This window comes from Mesoplodon densirostris, chromosome 19, assembly GCF_025265405.1.
Source record: "Mesoplodon densirostris isolate mMesDen1 chromosome 19, mMesDen1 primary haplotype, whole genome shotgun sequence".
Taxonomy (NCBI): domain Eukaryota; kingdom Metazoa; phylum Chordata; class Mammalia; order Artiodactyla; family Ziphiidae; genus Mesoplodon; species Mesoplodon densirostris.
Window position 1 is genome coordinate 48,615,157 of NC_082679.1, and position 18,863 is coordinate 48,634,019.

The 18,863-nt window shown below is 51.6% G+C and overlaps 2 protein-coding genes across 3 annotated transcripts; one reads left to right on the forward strand and one right to left on the reverse strand.

Annotated features, from left to right (window-relative positions):
- The first annotated feature begins 3,001 nt into the window (after positions 1–3,001).
- VPS4A (vacuolar protein sorting 4 homolog A) lies at positions 3,002–13,774 on the forward strand. Of its 2 annotated transcripts, none has more exons than XM_060084549.1 (11): positions 3,002–3,200; positions 6,938–7,049; positions 7,150–7,297; positions 8,574–8,632; positions 8,730–8,849; positions 9,465–9,621; positions 10,198–10,346; positions 10,710–10,791; positions 11,012–11,231; positions 12,288–12,428; positions 12,914–13,774. In XM_060084549.1, the coding sequence occupies exons 1-11, from the start codon at positions 3,180–3,182 to the stop codon at positions 13,013–13,015; spliced, it is 1,311 nt and encodes a 436-aa protein (XP_059940532.1). In that variant the 5' UTR covers positions 3,002–3,179; the 3' UTR covers positions 13,016–13,774. The 2 variants fall into 2 exon arrangements, with proteins under 2 accessions (XP_059940532.1, XP_059940531.1); XM_060084548.1 differs by having other exon boundaries at positions 3,003–3,200; positions 8,571–8,632.
- Positions 13,775–16,980: 3,206 nt separating this feature from the next.
- PDF (peptide deformylase, mitochondrial) lies at positions 16,981–18,851 on the reverse strand. Its single transcript, XM_060083172.1, is given in 3 exon segments — positions 16,981–17,412; positions 18,252–18,711; positions 18,714–18,851. Coding segments are annotated over 3 exon segments (756 nt in total). The 3' UTR covers positions 16,981–17,254.
- Between the last annotated feature and the right edge of the window lie 12 nt (positions 18,852–18,863).

Sequence of the window (18,863 nt, forward strand, 5' to 3'; positions counted from 1 at the left end):
GATACCACTTATATGTGGAATCTAAAAAAATGATACTAATGAACGTATTTACAAAAGAGAAATAGAGTCATAGACATAGAAAACAAACTTACGGTTACCAAAGGGGAAGAGGGGGGCAATAAATTAGGAGTTTTGGATTAATAGATACACACTACTATATATAAAATAGATAAACAACAAAGACCTACTGCATAGCACAGGGAACTATATTCAATATCTTGTAATAACCTATAATGGAAAAGAGTCTGAAAATATATATATATATATATATATATATATATATATCTGAATCACTTTGCTGTACACCTGAAACTATCACAACATTGTAAATCAACTACTTAAATTAAAAATTAAAAAAAGAGCAAATGGAATTGGGCATTTGCAAGTCAATGACTTTCTACCTAAAATGTGGGAGCTGAGAATCTGATTTCCGCTCTAGTGAAAAAGAACATGAAGTTATTGATCTGATTCAGAATCAAGCCTAAACATGCTCCATGTGCCAGCCCACAAATAACTTAGATTTAGTGCCTTTATTCCCCCTTTCCTTCCTCCATTCACACCTCCATCCCCAGCAATGGCAACACCACTGCAGAACTGAGGTGTCCTCAGAGCCTGTTTTCAAGCTAGCATCCTAGAAGAAAGTCAACGACCAGTGATCCAGTGGGATGGGGAGGAGTTCTGGTTTCCCATCATCAGAAGCGGCTGCTCAGGACAGAAGTTCCTCTAGGAGGCGGGGCTTCCTCCCGGAAGCTCTGCCTTGTAAAGCAGTCAGTGTCTGGACAGCAGGCTCACGCAAGACAAGCTAAGCAAGAGGTCAGAGCAGAGTAGGCAGAACAAAGGGAAGATGAACACAGCCAGTGGAACTCAACCCCGCCAGCCCTTGCTGTGGGCTGAACTGTATCCCACCAAAATTCATACATTGAGCCCTACCCTCAGCGCCTCAGAATGTATTTGGAAATAGAGCCTTTAAAGAGGTGATCCAGTTAAAATGATCCCATTAAGATGGACCCTAATCCAGTCTGACTGGTGTCCTTATAAGAAGAGGAAATTTGGACAAAGAGATTCCATGGCTCACGTGAACAGAGGAAAGACTCTCTGAGGACACAGCAAAAGTGTGGCCATGTGTAAGCCTAGAAAAGAGGCCTCAGAAGAAACGAACCAACGCTGCTAGCACCTTGGTCTTGAACTTCTAGCTTACAGAACTGTGAGAAAATATATTTCTATTGTTTAAGCCACCCTGTGGTATCTTGTTATGGCAGCCCTAGCAGGCTAATACAAACCTCTCTAATTGTAGGGACTTCTCATTTTAATTCTGTCTTCCAGCTGGAACAGCCTATCAAATAAGTGGAGTTAATATGTTCTCAGTTTCTCTGTTTCACGCTTATCCACCACTTAGTTCCCTCTCTTTTGTTTGCTTATTAATTCTTTAGTTAATTATTAGTTCTTCCAGCAGATATTGAGTATCTGTCTTGTGCCAGGCCCCTGGAAAAGCCCCAGCCCTGCGCTCTCAATGATGCAAAAGCATAGTGACTATAACATAACATCATTGGTGCCAGACATCAAATGAAAGCCTCCCCACTCAGCCATCAGTGTCTAAAAGAGCAGTGTTTCAGGGTAGAAGCTGAGAAGCCATGATTTGGAGGGTGTCTGCCTCCTCATCTCACCCAGACTCCTCAAAGGCCTTGTCCTGCCACTCCTGCCATTATCCTGACTCCAGTGTCCACAGGGATGCTCAGCACCGGGTCTTTTGGTTCCTTGAACTCCCCATGTGTGATGATGGCCCCTTCACTCCATCTCACCCATCCTCCAGCTCCCATGGTAGCCCCTCGACTGTTATACCTGAAACAGAGCCATTTCCAAAATTAAAAACTGAAGCATCCCTCTCCAGTGTGTTCCCACTGTGACTATCCTTCAATCTTTGGAGTCCTCAATTAGTCCACTGACACTTTTACTTTCTCCCTATTCACTTCCCACCTTACCTGGCTCTGATTCCATTGCAGTACCACACTCACCAAACCTGTGAATTCCCTTGCTGCTCTACCTTCATGGCAGCCTCACGGATGAACCCGCACTCGAGCGGCTGAGTACCGGGGAGAAAAATCCAAAGCAAATTGTCATCTCTATACATTTATAGAAGTTGCCACCCTTTACCAGGTTTGCCCTTAACACAGTTCACTTGAAATGATTTCAAACCATCCCTACTCTCCTCACACCCCAGGCCTTCTACCTTCTCTCCCTCTCTCTCAGCAGATTCTCTTTCCTTCTAATTCACCAAGAAAACAGAATCCATCCAAAGGTACTCTCCTAACTTCTTGTTACCTTCTGGCCAGCCTAGGTAGGCAACTATCTTCTCTGCTCCTACTGTAATGTCTGCAGCCAATCCAACCACCTAGGCTTTGGTCCTATTCCCGTTGGCTAGCTTTCTTTACTAGATCCTTCCTATTGGTTTTTTAAACATGCTGAACTCAATGAATGTGAACAACCAATCTGCTCTGCTTAAGTTCACCTTGGTAGAGCCCCCAGCTTTGGAGGCCTAAGAAAATCACTTTCCTAAGGAGAAAAGTAGTATAAAGGAAAACAGAATTGGCTTCAGACAGCACCACCGGCCTCATAATAACCTGTTACCAGGGACTGAGCCCCAGTGTAGGGTACACTGTTTACATTAGCTAGCTCATTCATCTTCTCCGAAAGGCAGACAAGGTATATACTAATTGTTATTATTATACCCTGTTAAACATCAGGAACCCAAAGTTCTGGGAAGTCAGGCTTATTCTGCGAGTAAAAACTGCCTTATAGGTGCTGTTTTTTTCAAAGTGGGATCCAGGACTTGAGGATTCCATTCCGCTCTGCTTCTGGCCCCGCCCCCTCGGGCCCCCAGTCGCGCCCCACCCCCGACACGCCCCTTGCCCCGTCCGGGCCCTAGTCCCACAGCCACGGCGGGGAGCGGCGCCTGCAGTGCCGGTCGTGGCCGCCGGGGGGAAGCCGCGCGGCTCGGGCCCGACCGCTCTGGGCCGCGCTACTCGCTCGCCCTCGGACTCCGCTCCCCTGCGACCGGCCACCCTGCCCGCGCCCACCGCCGACCCGCCGGGCTACCCGCGCCGAACCAGCTCCTTGGCTCTCGGGGCCGGACCGAGGCTGCAAGCAGCTACGTGGGGTGTGGGGCGGACCCAGGAGATGAAATGACAACGTCAACCCTCCAGGTACCTCGGCGCAGCGCGGCCCGGCCCGGCTTGAGGAGGCCGAAGGAGGCGCAGCGGGGCCTGCGAGCGGGCAGGCGGGCGGCCTCCTCGGAGCCCCGGCCTTGCGCCCCCGCCCCGTCGCCCTGTCGTCGCCTCCGCCCGTTTCTCTTTTCTCGCGGTCGGAGCCGAGGGTCGCCTCCCGTCCAGAACGCCCGGCTCTCTCGGCCGCGCAGAGCCCCGAGGCCGCTACGTGTAGCCGGCGCCCCGGGACTGCCCTGGGGATCAGCCTCACCCGGGCCTCACAAGCGACACCCGGGAAGCTCGGGCCCGCGGTCGGGCCGCTGGCTTCCCCTCCTCCTCCTCCTGCTTCCCTTCGAACAAACCCCCGCTCCTTCCACGGTCTCCGATTTCCTCTTCTCGGCCAAAGACCCTTCATTCATTCCCTAGATCGCGTCGGGTGGTGCTGGGGTGGCGCCACCTGGATGCATGACTGACCCATCCTCCAGGTGCTGCCGGCATTTGCTGGGCCGGAAAACAAACTGTTTTGCCTCAGACCTGAGCTTGAATCTCGGCTCTGCCACTCACTAGCATGTGACCTTGGGCGCTCGTTAGCTGATCTTGGAATCTCGGGTTTTCCGTCAGTAAAGTGGGGTAATACCCTGTATAGGGTGGTTGTGATAGTGGCTCTAGATTGAGTAAGTCAGGTAAAGCATTCTTAACACAGTGTCGGTTACATACTAAGTGCTTATTAAGTGATGACAGACACAGTGCTTGGGGGAGTTGGGCAAGAGGTCATTGAAGAAGAGGCATTTGGCTGGGTGGTCAAAGGATGGGGGGGGCATGCAGATACCTGGAGGTGGAGGAGGGATGGCTACTCCAGGTGGACAAAAAGAGAGGAACAGAGGCGTGGAATACAGTGGGGTACTAAGCCAGGAATTTGCTGGAGTCCAAAGCCAAGCCCCACCATCCACCAGCAGAAGCTGTTATCACACGGGTCGACAAACATGGCCTGCAGATCCCACCTGCCCAGTTTTTATTGGGCTTGTGAGATAAGAATGTTTTTTCCTTTTTTTAGAAGAACAGCTTTATTAAGATATAACTCACATGCCATACAATTCACCTATTTAAAGTGTACAGTTCAGTGCTTATAGTATATTCATAGTTGTGCAACCATCACCACAATCACTTTTAGAACACTTTCATCACCCCAGAAAGAAACGCTGGCCCCTTTAGCACACATCCCCCCTCCTGGTCCCTCTATTCCCCCTAACCCTAGGCAAACACTAATCTACTCTCTGTCCCTATACATTTCCGTATTCCGGGCATTTCATATAAATGGAATTATAATATGTGGTCCAGTGTGACTGGCTTCTTTCACTTAACATCGTGTCCTAGGTTTTTACGGGGTTTTTTTGTTTTGTTTTTTTTTGTTTTGCGGTACGTGGGCCTCTCACTGCTATGGCCTCTCCCGCTGCGGAGCACAGGCTCTGGATGCACAGGCTCAGCGGCCATGGCTCACGGACCCAGCCACTCCGCGGCATGCGGGATCCTCCCGGACCGGGGCACGAACCTGCGTCCCCTGCATCGGCAGGCGGACTCCCAGCCACTGCGCCACCAGGGAAGCCCGGTTTTTACGTTTTTAAGTGTCTGAAAAAAGGGATATTTCATGATATGTGAAAATCATGAAATTCAAATTTCAGTATCTATAAATAAAGTTTTATTGGAACACATCTCTGCTCATTCGTTTACATATTGTCTGTGGCTGCTTTGGAGCTACAGAGACAGAGTTGAGTAGTTGCAACAGAGATTGTATGGCAGGAAAGTCTAAAATATTTACATTCTGGTCCTTTACAGAAAGTTTGCCACCTCCTCTGTTAACACATCTTTGTTACCCTTTTCTTTCATCCTCATCCTTTGGCACACCTGTTACTAGAGATTCAGCAGGGCTGGTAGTTTTATTTGTCACCTTTCCATCCTGTTATGCAAAACTGTTCGTCTCCAAGTTGCAACTCAGTCCTCTTGTATGTGAAAAACTATTTATGGTTGCCAGAACAACCGAATGTACTCTGAGGTGCATTAATTCATAGAGTATCTAGAAGGAGGGAGGGGATGGGCCTGCCTTGCCATGTGAGAGGCAGAGCATACGTAGAGTATCGTTCTGAACCCCCCTTTCAAAAGGACAGACCCAAGCAAAGTGTATAGAGTGGAAAATTCCAAGGAACTGGGGCTGTGTGTTCTGGAAACTAGAAGCCACTGATGATAGGAGCACCCCTTTCATGTCTATCTGGAGGAAGGGCCTTGTGGAGGAGAGTAGACACGTGAAGCTGTGGTTAAACTAATTATGCAGGAAGGTTCAGAGTGCCTAGCCATTATCTATTTGTAAATATTGTAGGGAGCTGAAGCTTGAAAACAGTAGCCAACACTCACCTTTCCTCTCTCTTCAACCTGGTGAGTTTGTTTAACATCAGCCTGGCCTAATCTATCCCAGTCTGTTTGTTCTGTAGCACTCCCTGTGTCTTTCTGAGACTTCTTATTTTCAGATGAGAAAGGGCTGCACAGATGCCCAGGCCCTGCCAAGAGCTGGTCAGGAGGCTTATTGTTCACTGTGGACGGAACTGTATGTATACAGTGGGTTCTGCCTGCCTGGTGTCTAGTGCTGTATCAGCCTGCAGAGGATAATTCTGGTAGTGCTTCCGGGGTTGGTAAAGCTGTGGTTTCTAAAACTGGATATGGGGCTTCCCTGGTGGCGCAGTGGTTGAGAGTCCGCCTGCCGATGCAGGGGACACGGGTTCGTGCCCCGGTCCGGGAGGATCCCACATGCCGCGGAGTGGCTGGGCCCGTGAGCCGTGGCCACTGAGCCTGAGCGTCCGGAGCCTGTGCTCTGCAACGGGAGAGGCCACAACAGTGAGAGGCCCACGTACCGCAAAAATAAATAAATAAATAAATAAATAAAACTGGATATGTAGTCGTGGGGCAGCTGCCTGAAAGATCCAGCATGCTTTAAGTTCAGGGCAGAGTACAGGCCTACGGGGTTTAAGAGGTTTACAAAGACTCTCACAGAGTTCTTAGGAGGTTCCAGAGGATCGCTCCCCTCCACTGGCAGCTCATATATGCCTCTGGAGTAAGCACACACTTTTCCTCCTGGATCTACTGGTGTATTGAATCACACGTCTAAGCATCCCTTCCCTAGGTCTCAACTTTAGGGAAACTACCTTCTCTTTTCAACCTAGAGAAGTGAGTTGGGCCAGTAGAAAGAAGCAGAGATCCCTTTAGGTCCATCTCATAAAACTCTTGGGTCGATGGAGGACTTTCCTAGCTGGCTGGCTCCTCTCTGGCCCATGAGGTCAAGGGTGGTTTCCGGCCTCCATGCTGAACCACACAGCAATCAGTTGGTTCTGGGGTTTGCCCTGTTGCATGCTCTCAGTCCAGGTCTATTTCTCTTTCCCCTGAAGCTGTGAAATAGAAAGTGAACTCTCCCTTTGAGCCCTAACCTGAGATATATGATCAGGCTTCTGCTTGACTGAGAAGGAGGTTGCTTTTAACTGTATGAGTGTATTGTGAAGAGTAACGGCTGTCTTTTAAAGCTTCCTTTCAGGGCCTTTCTAGTTGATGTTGGACAAGTAGGCCAACATAAAGGTCTGTGACTGACAGATTCCCGGGCCTGGCAATATCTCTTATCGGTGTATTCCTGCTGCCTGGAACCCAGGGGCTTTCTGGATCTCTTGGGAAGCACTGGATTATATGTTTTGCCTTTCCAGAAAGCCATTGATCTGGTGACAAAAGCCACAGAAGAGGATAAAGCCAAGAACTACGAGGAGGCCCTCCGGCTCTACCAGCATGCCGTGGAGTATTTCCTGCACGCTATCAAGTGTGAGTCCCACGTGGGGTCCTCCCCAGCTGCAGAGCCCCTGCGAGAGGAGGGCGGGCACACGGGGGCTCGCAGGGGCCCCTATGTGGTTCCTCTTTGCAGATGAGGCACACAGCGACAAGGCCAAGGAGAGCATTCGAGCCAAGTGCATGCAGTACCTAGACCGGGCAGAGAAGCTGAAGGATTATTTACGAAATAAAGAGAAGCATGGCAAGAAGCCAGTCAAAGAGAACCAGAGCGAGAGCAAGGGGTGAGTACGGAGGAGCGGAGGACCTGGTGGGGACCAGAGCCCCCACGAACAGGTGTCTGTTTCCTGTGTCGCCGTCGTCTTGGTGCTGATGCTGCTGTGGACTTTCCTGGCACCATCCTTTTGGGAAATTCTATTCATAATAGTGATAATGCCTGCAGCTGCCTTCGTCAGGCACTTTACAGGAAACTTCCACTTATCAATACATCATCTCATTGGATCTGTATGGAAAAGCTGTGGGCAAGGTGGGGAGCCAAACTCTGAGGATCTAGCCCAGCTCTGCCACTTCCTAGCCGTGTGACCTCGGAAAAGTGCCATGACCCTCCTGGGCCTGCAGGTTCCTCATCTGTAGGAGGAGGAAGGTAGTGGGACTTCCCTCCTAGTGTTGCTCTAAGGAGTAAATGAGATGATGCAGGTAAGGCCCTGAGAAGAGGGCTTGGAGCGCAGTAAGGATCGAATAAATGTCAGCTGCTGTTATTCTCATTTTCATCTGACAGATACGGCAGCAGACTCAGAGAGGTTCAGGGATGGCCACAGAGCTGGTACTTGATGGAGTCTGGACCCACACCCGGGGCCTCTGTTTCTGACTTTAAAGCCAGTGTTCCCTCTACAGCCTGTCACCTCCCATCTGTGGTTTGAGCACAAAGGCCAGTGGTGTCCTAGAGGTGAGGGGAGGGTGCCCAGCTGGGGAGTAGGAGAGAGGAAGGTGGTGTGTCAGCTGCCCCCGCAGAGTGGGAGGCCCTGCTCCTGGATGGAGAGGACACGGCTGTGCTTAGACTGCCCAGAGTACGAGACACACTGAGGTCGGGGCAGGAGGGCAGGCACCTTCAGGATGGCTGGAGGAGTTTTAAGGATGGCAAGTTACTTATGTCCAAATAGGGATTGGCCCTGGAGGCACAGCCACTTGCTGTCCTGTTTTGAGTCCCTATGAAAGGCCAGTAACAGCTCCAAGTGCTTGCCTGGCTGCTCTTGAAGTCCAGCCAAAGCACTGGTCCCTCACCAGCCTTCCAGAGAGGACACATGCCGCGATTCTTATGCCCTTGATGAAGGAGCGAGGGTGGGTTATGAGAGTGTTTCCTGGAGGATCCAGAGGGGAGTGCTGATGATGTGTGGCCCCGACATCTCCGAGGTGCCTGTCTGTGGGTCTCTCACCACTGTTGAGCAGGGAAAGCATCTTTTTAGCACCAGGCTGGCAGCCAGAGCCTGGCCTTGCTCTGAGAGGCCCCTTGCCAACTGCCTCTTGCTCCAGCCTGTCATCTTCTGTTTTCTTTCCCAGCAGCGATAGTGACAGTGAAGGGGATAATCCAGAGAAAAAGAAACTGCAAGAACAGCTGATGGGTAAGAGGCTTGAGGCCTGTAGTGACGGGAGGGGGATGTGGCAAGGACCCCCTGGTGAGTTAGGCTCTAGGTCAAAGGCTCTGCCCTCATCTTGCAGGTGCTGTCGTGATGGAGAAGCCCAACATTCGGTGGAATGACGTGGCCGGGCTGGAGGGGGCCAAGGAGGCCCTCAAAGAAGCTGTCATTTTGCCAATTAAATTCCCACACTTGTTCACAGGTAAGAGTTGAGCCACTTTAGGCCCAGATGCAAAAATATCAGGCTTCTGGGAATTCCCTGGCGGTCCAGTGGTTAGGACTCTGCGCTGTCACTGCTGTGGTCTCAGGTTAGTCCCTGGTCAGGGAACTAACATCCTGCAAGCCGTGTGGCATGGCCAAAAAAAAAAAAAAAGAAAACTCAGGCTTCTGAGGCCACCAGCTGAGGGCCCCCATTATGAAGGTGTCCAGGTGGCAGATGGTGACTCGGCTCCCTTTTGCCCTTAGCAGGCAAGGGCCCAGGGCCTGCTCATCACGGTCATCTGCTCCTTGGCTTCTCTCCAGTGTCAGAAACACTTTTGTGGCTAGAACCTTGACTCAACCATCTCAGTGGTAGGCAGGGTCAGGAACCAGTGCCAGCCATTGTCACTTTGCCAGGTCCTGGGGGTCATGAGCCAGGGCTAGGATCCAGCCCTCGGCAGGTGATTTAGTTCCCTTTGCTCCTTTGCTCCTAGAGCAAAGTTGTCATGTAGAACTTTTCATTTCTGACTGTGTTTACCATGACTGAGGCCCCTCTGCTTTTTTCTGTTCCCTTTCCCCAATCAGGAAGAAGCTTACTTCAGTTCATTCTTTCTCGTAGGCAAGCGTACCCCTTGGCGGGGAATACTGCTCTTTGGACCCCCTGGCACAGGGAAATCCTACCTGGCCAAAGCAGTGGCAACGGAGGCCAACAACTCTACCTTCTTCTCTGTGTCCTCCTCAGACTTGATGTCTAAGTGGTTGGGGGAGAGTGAGAAGTAAGTCAGCCGCCAGGCTCCACTCTCCTGGCAGCCCTGGCAGCTGCTCGTGGTCCAACTTCCCTGCCCTTGGAATCACCTCCCAGAGGAGCCGCTGTGGATGGCCGGGAAGAGTAGCTGGAAGAGGGGTATCTTGCTAGCTCCTCAGGTGGGACACGGTCCTGACAGAGCCAACAGAGACTGGAAGGGAACTTGGGGGCCATGAGTCCTCATGAAGGGAAGGGAAAGGCACTCACAGTAACTGGGTTTCAGCTGAGTGTTCTCTGTTGGGGACTTTATACAGTTAACTTATTCCCCACACCGGCTCCCATTTTGCAGACGATCAAACTGAGGCGGAGAGGAAGGGAAGTGACTTGTCCTCAGACCAGAGCTAATGAACGGGGCTGCCAGGATTTGAAGTTGTTGCCAAGGCTTGCTCTTCCTCTCAGTGCAGTGCTGCCAGAGGATTTGTTACCACCATTTTTTCTGTCATCTCAGCCTGTCCGAGGGAAGGGCGAGAGGAGAGGTGGTGCCTGGGACCCTGGCTGGGCATGTGTGCAGGTGTCTGGATCCCAACCCTGTGTCTCACCCTCACAGGCTAGTCAAGAACCTGTTTGAGCTGGCCAGGCAGCACAAGCCCTCCATCATCTTCATTGACGAGGTGGATTCGCTCTGCGGATCCCGCAACGAAAATGAGAGTGAGGCCGCCCGAAGGATCAAAACAGAGTTCCTGGTCCAGATGCAGGGTGTGTGCCAGTCCCGGGTCCCCTCCCTGGTTGTCGTCCCCCGCTAAAGCCAGCCTAGGGCGTCATTATTTAGCTGTGGCTGGATCTGACTGTCCTTTCGGTGGAGGGGATATCAGAGAAGCAATTCTTAGCTCCTTCTCATTGAGGAGAGGTTACTGCGGCCTTGGCCGGCCACCTCTCCGCCCCTCCCAAGGCAGGCAGGGCTGTAGGGCTCTTCACCCAAGTAAAGCCAGCCGGGTCCCTGATGGTGGTGTCACAGGGACAGCTCCAGTTCAGGACGCAAAGTCCCTGAGGTCCTTCCCACAGGTTCTGACTGATCGTTGCAGGTGTTGAGTTGGCGTCTGTGTTTCCCTTTCTCCACAGGGGTGGGGAATAACAATGATGGGACTCTGGTACTTGGTGCCACAAACATCCCGTGGGTTTTGGATTCAGCCATTAGAAGGAGGTGAGTCTTCCCCAGTAGGAGCCAGGGGCCGAGATCTGTCTCCAGCCGTGGTCAACCTGCTGCTGGCAGCAGGGGGTGCAGCCTGACCCCGTTTCTCTGGCGGCTTCTCCGTGTCTGCAGAGCCCTTAGTGAAGCCGGCTTCTGGAGGGCCCCCCGAGCCTCTCCATTGAGACCATCCCGCCATCCGCTCTCAAGTCCTGCCATGTGCTTGTCTCTCTAGGTTTGAAAAGCGAATTTATATCCCATTGCCGGAGGAGGCTGCCCGTGCCCAGATGTTCCGGTTGCATCTGGGGAGCACTCCTCACAACCTCACAGAAGCCAACATCCACGAGCTGGCCCGGAAGACGGAAGGCTACTCGGGCGCAGACATCAGCATCATCGTGCGGGATTCCCTCATGCAGCCCGTGAGGAAAGTACAGTCAGCAACACACTTCAGAAAGGTGAGTGGGCCAGCAAGGAATTGCTTAGAAAGTGTCACAGGAAAGGGGATATTGGCTTTCTGGCTGCTTGGGTGACACATTTTGGGTCTCCTGGGGAGCCAAGGGTCAGTGCATGGTGAGCTCTCTGACTCCAGAGTCTGGGGTTGCACCTGCTTCCACCTCCCCTGCAGTTCTGGCTGGAGGGCGACCATCTCAGATTGTGTGATGCTCGAGGACAGGGCACCGTGACTGTCACCTCTGCCACCCCTGCAGTCAGCACTGTGCTGATGCGCGTGGTAGACCCTGCTGCATGTCTGAAAGCAGTGGGTACAAAATCACACACCATGAAGAGGAACTCCACTCACGCAGCAGATGTTTGTCAGGTGTCGCCGAGGGTCCTACTGTGTGCCTGGCACTGTTCTAGGTGTTGGGGAGACACCTGTGACCACAGCAGACAAAAATCCCTGCCCTACAGGAGCCTCATTTTTAGTGGGGGAGACAAGACAACAAACAAAATAAAAACTCATTTCTTAGAGGGTAATGAGGGGAAGACAGAGCCGGGGAGGGAGGTCTGGTGTTTCTGAGGTTTGGAGGGGGTGTGGGTAGGTTTCACTTTTAAAGGATATGCCATACTGGGTGACACTAAGTCAAGAGTTGAAGGACGGGAGGGATTGAGCCTTGGGGATATTTGGGGAGATGTTGCCAATGGAGCACGCAGCCTTCGGTTGGAAAAACATTTTGATGTCACTGCACTTGTGGTGAGATTTGATGGAGCTGATGAGGAAGAGGAAGCTTTCTAGGTATTTGGGCCACAGATTGAGATTCCAGAGAGTAGTAGCTAGAATAGCATGCTGATCACGAACCTCTGAAATCAGACTTGGAGCCACAGTGACTGCCCAGCCCAAGGGTTTGAAGGAGCCCATCAGTCAGATCAGACTGATGATCTAGAAACCCAGGCATTTGTTCATACCATTCTATTACCTTCTGCTCAGGACTCAGAAACCTGAGACGTCCTGCCCCTTCCCCAAACGCCAAGGGGCAACCCCTCCAGCCAGTCAAACTCCTGTTTGGTTTCAGGTCTGTGGCCCTTCCCGCACCAACCCTAGCATTATGATTGACGACCTCCTGACCCCATGCTCACCAGGGGACCCAGGGGCCATGGAGATGACTTGGATGGATGTCCCCGGTGACAAACTCTTAGAGCCTGTGGTTTGCATGGTAAGTGGCCAGCTGGGAGAGAGGACTACACAGAGCTTGTTGTGTACACAGAAGGAACCAGTAAATGTCTGTCAGCACGGTTTGATTTGGTGCAGTTGCATAGGCAGCCTTTCATCTGACTGTTCTTGGCCTCTCCTTATCGTGGTCTTGCCAGTTCTGTGAGGCAAGTGTTTGCCATTGGGCCTGGTGTGGTGGGCATGCAGTTGGAAAAGATCTTCTCACATGAGTTAAGAGATAATGGGAACTTAGATTCTCTCAACCGGAAGTAGGCCGTCTGGAAATGACATGAGCTGCCTCAGGAGGGGAGCGTCCCTGCCCCAGGAGGCCTTCAGGCAGAAGCCAGGCAACGGGAGTTCTGCATTAGGGGCTGGGGCGTGACCTTGGCGGCAGGGCTCTTCCCACCCTGGACTGCATGGGGCTGAGGCTAAGGCAGGCTGAGGCCCTGGAGCCCAGCCTCCCTCACCCACAAGCACTTGTCTTTGCAGTCGGACATGCTCCGGTCTTTGGCCACCACTCGGCCCACCGTGAATGCAGATGACCTCCTGAAAGTGAAGAAATTCTCAGAGGACTTTGGACAGGAGAGTTAAAAACCTTCTTCACATGCGTGATGGTGAAGGTGGGAGTTGATTGGGGTCAATCCATGGTACTCCCCATGGCAGTGGCCAGACAGGGCTCCAGGGCTTGTCCTAAAGTCACTACAGCATCCCCTCTGCTGTCTGGCCATCAGCTGGGGGAGCAGGAAGGAAGGGCCTCCCCGGCTGCGGAGACGCAGAAGCACATTCGGCACCCAGTGGAATTCTGGCTCTTCCTGCTTCATCCTCCTCCTATTCTGGATGCTCACCACCTCCTTGTCCTGCTCCTCCATGGTTTTTTTTTTAAACCATTTTTTGTTCCCCTAAATTAATGCTGCTTGGATTTTCGTCTTGTTTATAAATAAAGTTAAGATCTGCCTGAAGCGTCAAGGAGCGGAAGCAGCCCGTGCTTCGGACTCGGTGCAGCAGACCTTCAGAATGGCTGGCCAGAGCCCCGCTGCCTATCCCTTCCAGACCCAAGTTTTGCTCCGTGTGAACAGAATGGCTGATGCCCTGGGTCCCCAGCCCAGGCTCTGTCTGTAAAGGCCAAGAGTAAAGCCAAGCCATTCTCTCCCTCCGGGCCCTGTGTCCTCCCTGCAGGAGAAGAGGATGGTTTTTGCGAGCACAAAGCTGTATAGATGAGAACGAGTGAAGGCAGTCAGGCGGGTTTCCCTGCTGCCTTTTCTTCCCTCTGAATGTGAGAACACTGAACCCGGCCACTGCCCCCGGGTCCCTGTCCTAGAAATGGGCTAATAAATCCTTTTCCTTTCTTGAGCCACCTGAGTGATCTCATCTTTGACTCTTGTCTGGGGCTCTTTGAAGGCCACACTTGCTTCTACTAGAAAGATCTGCTCTCTTCTTTTCAGTGGAGTGCCAAGTAAACAGGAACGTCACCAGCTGCTGCAGTTCCCGGGCCTGTTCTCCAGTCAGGTTCACGAGACCTTTCTTCCCCCAAGGCCTCAGAAGTGCGGTGGGGGTGTTTAAGGGACTTGGGCGATTCTTGTTGGTCAGCCTCCAGATCAGGGGCTGCAAACTGGGAAGCCTGTGGGCCAGACGTGGCCAGCAGTTGTGCTTTGGTTTGGTCTGCTGCCAACATTTAAAGTCAAGTTGACATAAAAATTTAGATCTCTGGTTTCTGAAACAGTAGTTTAGGGAACGCTGGACCTGAATCCCCATGAGGCAGCCTATCAGCTGCAGCTGAGCAGGGCCTGCCTTGTTCGTAGCAGGACTGTGGTCTCCAGCTCACGCGTCCCCACCTGGACTGCCTCACTCCTTTGCATTTCCTGTCCAGCCCCTGTGGCCATTTGAATCTGTGGCTCTGGATAGTGAGATAGCCAAGGCTCCAGAGCTAGCAGCCCTGGAGGTGCTGTCTGAGGGGCAGCAGAAGCAGCCTGGCATCCGGTTGCTGTAGCTCTCCTCCCGCTCCAAAACCTAGCATTCTTCCTCTGTATCTTCAACCAGAATGGTCCAGAGCTGATTTTGTGGCCCCTGTTGATCTTGTTAGCTTTGCACTGTGGTGTTTCTTTGATCTGGTTAGGAGCATCTGCTGAATTGAGCCAACTTTTGCTTGGTTCCTTGAAGGCTTAGGCCCAGTGTTCCTCTCCTGTGCTGCTGGATCAGCAGGCCTGACCTCCAGATGTCACTGTGGCTGGGATCTTTGTCGTTGACTCAGGAGCTCCCCTATATTCTTGATTAGTTATGTGCCTTCAGCCACCAATTGCTGGTCTATAAATCACCCCCTCCTGTACTGCTTCATTTTAGTTAGTTGTATCTGGTTACCTTTACTTAAATCAGAAGGCTCTTGCCTTTTTTTTTTTTTTTTTTTTTCTTAACCTGCTTCCTTATTTCTACTGCTTGAACACCTTGGCAAGTCACAGGGGTTAGCAGAAACTGTAGGACTGCTGTGGTTCATCCTCACGGCTCTAGTCACAGCTTTCACATCTGCCCTGCCTTTCCATTTCTCTCTCTACCACCAGTAACAGGGCAAGTGAATGTTCTGTTCACTACTGAGGCTGGCACGGTGGCTATGCTCAATGTGGCTAATACGTACAGAGGAATTTCCTTCCCTAAGCGCTTGCTCTGAAATTCACTTCCTCCCTACCTGGGAATTCTGTTCTAAACCTTCTGCCTACATTGATTTTCGCTGTGGAAGTTGACTTCTAAAACTTTTATTAGCTCAAGGTGCTGATCTGTATGGTTTTGCAGCTGATATATCTGGCCAAGGTGGGAGAGATTTTCTTTCTTGTAAATGCAAGAATTTGTTGTCTTTGGGTTGTAGTGTCTTGGACTAGTTGATCAAATCCTTCCTTGTATGTGGATTTGGTTACAACAGTAAATTTCATATATTGTCAGCAGCGTAGTCTCAGGCTTTCTCCACAGTCCACCCTGGGCCATGATTTACTTTTAGGCCTTGATTCAGGAAGCTTCAGGCAAATACTACTGATCTGCATTACAAAGGCATTACTAAGGACTGTTAACTGCAGAGCCTGTAAGGAATCTTCAGAATGTTTTGATGCCATCCTGCAGGAGCTTCTGAACACTGTCCAATAGAAAGGAGGCTCACTGAATTCTAATTTTCCTAAGGATACATGTTTTCAGTATACGTGAGAGCTCACTACAGATTCCCAGATGGCCGAGTCTCTGTCCTCGCCTCAGGGCAGTGCTGGGCCCTGTTTCTCTCTGAAGTGTGATGCACAGACAGCCAGTTCTCTTTTGCTTGGTCTCACAGGCCCCCAGGCTTGGCTGTTCAGAGAAAGCCATGGGGGAAAATGGGTCTTTCCTGGGGTCATTTAATTAACTACTGTTTAAAACACATTTCCTCTAAACAACTTGCTGGACTTCTTACTCTGTGGGTACTTGGATTTTGAGGACTTTGGTAAGAGTACCTGCATGGCAAAACTCAACATAAAAATGAGGGTAAGACTAGTATCAAAAGAAATGAGTTCCTTAACCTCTTGACAAAGCTGTGACAGAATCTTAAAGCTAAAACACTGGTCACCATGATGCCAATTTATTTTTTTCAGAATAAGTGTGCTGACGAGGAAGCACAAGTTCTGCTTTCTGTTTCTGCCCTAGTTGTGACAGGAAGAGGCTCTTTGCTCCTTCTCAACTACAGGCATCCCCCACTTTTCGAAACTTCACTTTACACTGCTTTGCTTTTATGAAAGACCTATATTAGTACCTGTTTTCACTAATGGAAAGAAATTTGAAGAGGATTTTCACTTCTACGAAAAAGGTGAAAGCTGAAACAGCATTCAGCTTTTGTTTTGCAGTGAGCCATTACAGAAGCAGCACGCACTCAGAGCTGCCAGAGTGGCACCGCCAAGCTCCTTCCCTGGGAGCTGCACTCAGCATCAAGCCACCATAGCTTTGAACTGTATCTGTGACAATCTGTGCTTTATCTCCATTTATTTTGTGCATCTGTTAGCAGGATGTGTCCTAAGGTAACTACTTCCTCAATTTATGCTATTTCAGCTTAGGAAAGGTTTCATCAGAACACTCTTCTTTCAGATCGTGGGGGAAACCTATATCACCCCTCCCCCAGCCCTGCTCCATGGCCTCCATCCAAAGAATGAGCCAAGTACCAGCTGCCTAAGAGATCTCAGCAGAAAAGTCTTCCCCAGGTCTGTTAAAGGTGGAAAGCAAAAGCTGGAGACCTAAACTGTATCTGATCCTGTTAAAATGTATGAATACTCAGTTACGTTAATGTTGTCATTGAACTGGGGACATTCTGTCCTGTGTTTTACTTCCACAGGCAAACTGGTATCCAAAACAAATGGAGACTATGCAGGTAACACACTTGAGCCCTTTGTAAACATAAGAACTTGGTGAAGACGATCAACCACAGCCTTAATCCGCATTTTTAAACACAGCTTTCAGGTGTTTTGGGACTACATTATTATCTAATCTTGGCTTTGGGAACAGATGATACAGCTCTTCTGAAATCATGTCTACTGAGAGTGGCTATTTACTTGTCCCTGCCCCGTCTTTATCTCCATACAAAATTGCCAGGAAATGTCCACTCCTTCAGGGGAGTTATTTTTCTTCTCAAGTTGAAGGCAATACATTGTCCATAGCTCATTTCAGGGCAAACATTAACATCTTCCTCCAACTCAGGAAGGCACGCTTTGACAGGCCATTGTTTTCTGTCGGAGCAGAACCAATACCAAGTCGATGCCAGGTAAGACATGCCCAGCTTAAAGCCGAAATGTTTGTGTCTTGGTTTTCAGGGTCCTCAGATGCAGCAGGAAAGCTTTAGTCATTCACCTCCATCCAGTGGATGTTTGTAAATGTCTTGCTGTCCATTTTGTCAATGAACAGGCAGCCCTGCAAGTGGTCCATCTCATGCTGGATGATGCGGGCTGCCCACCCACTGGCCTGCCACACCACCTGCTCTCTTCCGGGGTCCATCCCTGCAAAGGAAGGGACAGCCTGGGTGCGGACATGCTGAACTGCATCATTCTCAACCTACTTAGCCTCTCCTTGCCCCTGGCTGTTCCTATTTACAAGAGGCAATATCAGAAGGGAATGCAGACAGCAGCCCCTATGCTTCCTAGAAAAGAAGTCTGAACTCTGCCTCTTACCAAGTATTCAGCCTGGTTCCCAACTCTGATGAGTAGGTTGCTGGGTTCGCTATGGGGCTGAAATGAGAAATGATCTTCCCAAGTGACTTGCTCAAGAGGAACAATCATCCCAACCCCAGCAAAGACTCACACTCTGCAAAACATCCTGTGGTATGACAGGTAATGGCTTATCACTTTGGGTTAGGCAAAGCTGGGTTCTACTTCTCCCATTCCACATGACAGATCTAATTGGCGCAGAAGAGTGTGTGTGTGTGTGAAAACAGACACAAGGTTGTGTGTGTGTGACAGAAAAGGTTGTAAGAGTGTGTGTGTGTGTGTGAGACAGAGAGACAGACAGAAGGTGAGTGACAGGGCAGAGGATGTGGTGTGAGCTAACAGGGGAACCAGGCCACCCTCCCAAACCCCCAACCCCTCAACCCTGTGCCCCACTTGAGCTGGCTCTGCTCTCACAGGCGCCTCCTGCCCCGTCCCATTCCCTCAGTCCTGAATTTTGTCCACTCCAGGGTCTGCTCGTGGGTAGGTAGGCTCCGCTGATCAGCCATCAACATGTCTACGCTTTAACTTGAACTTTGCGGAAACCGTTTCGTGAGATCCGAGGCCGCCGCCTCCGCAGGTTAAAGGGGAGCACGCATTTACCCATCCGCCCCAGGGACCCCACCTCCCCGCACCTGAGATCTGCACCGCCTGGAAGCCGGGCACGCAGGCCAGGAAGCCGCTGATGCTCTCGCAGCCCTCGGGGAAGGTGACCAGGCGGCTGTCCAGCACACGCGGGCTGGGGTTCACGAACACGCGCAGGGGGAAGGTTTGTATCTGACGGGCCTCGGGCACGCGCACGCGCGGCGCGCATGCGCGGAAGAGCGCCTCGAGAAACTCGACCCCCAGCCCCTGCAGCGGCACTCCGAGCTGCGGCGCACTCAAGCCGACGCAGTGGCGCCGCCGCATCACCTGCACCAGCCGCTGCAGCTCGGGTCCCGCCAGCTGTGCCGGCTCTACCGGGGCCGCCACGGCCCGCAGCGCCGGGTCCCCGACCTGGCACACGCGCGGGTACGGCGGCTCCAGCGCTCCCTGCACCAGACGTCGCACGTAGCGCCAGTAGGAGCGCCGGCGCGCCGGGCCCTCGAGGCCATTCGTGGGGGGGAGGGCGTGGAACTGCAGGCCTGGGCGCCGCCGCCCGCTACCCGCTCTCCCCACTGCAAGGCCGGCCCCACGCAGCCACGCGCCCACAGCCACCGCAGCAGCAGCCCAGCCCCAGCTGACCCATGCCACATGAAGCAGAGCCA

Coding starts and splice junctions, on each gene's coding strand:
- VPS4A (XM_060084548.1), top strand. CDS start 3,180: ATGACAACGTCAACCCTCCAG. Junction 10,347..10,709: donor GTTCCTGGTCCAGATGCAGG/GTGTGTGCCAGT, acceptor CTTTCTCCACAG/GGGTGGGGAATAACAATGAT. Junction 11,232..12,287: donor CAGCAACACACTTCAGAAAG/GTGAGTGGGCCA, acceptor GTTTGGTTTCAG/GTCTGTGGCCCTTCCCGCAC.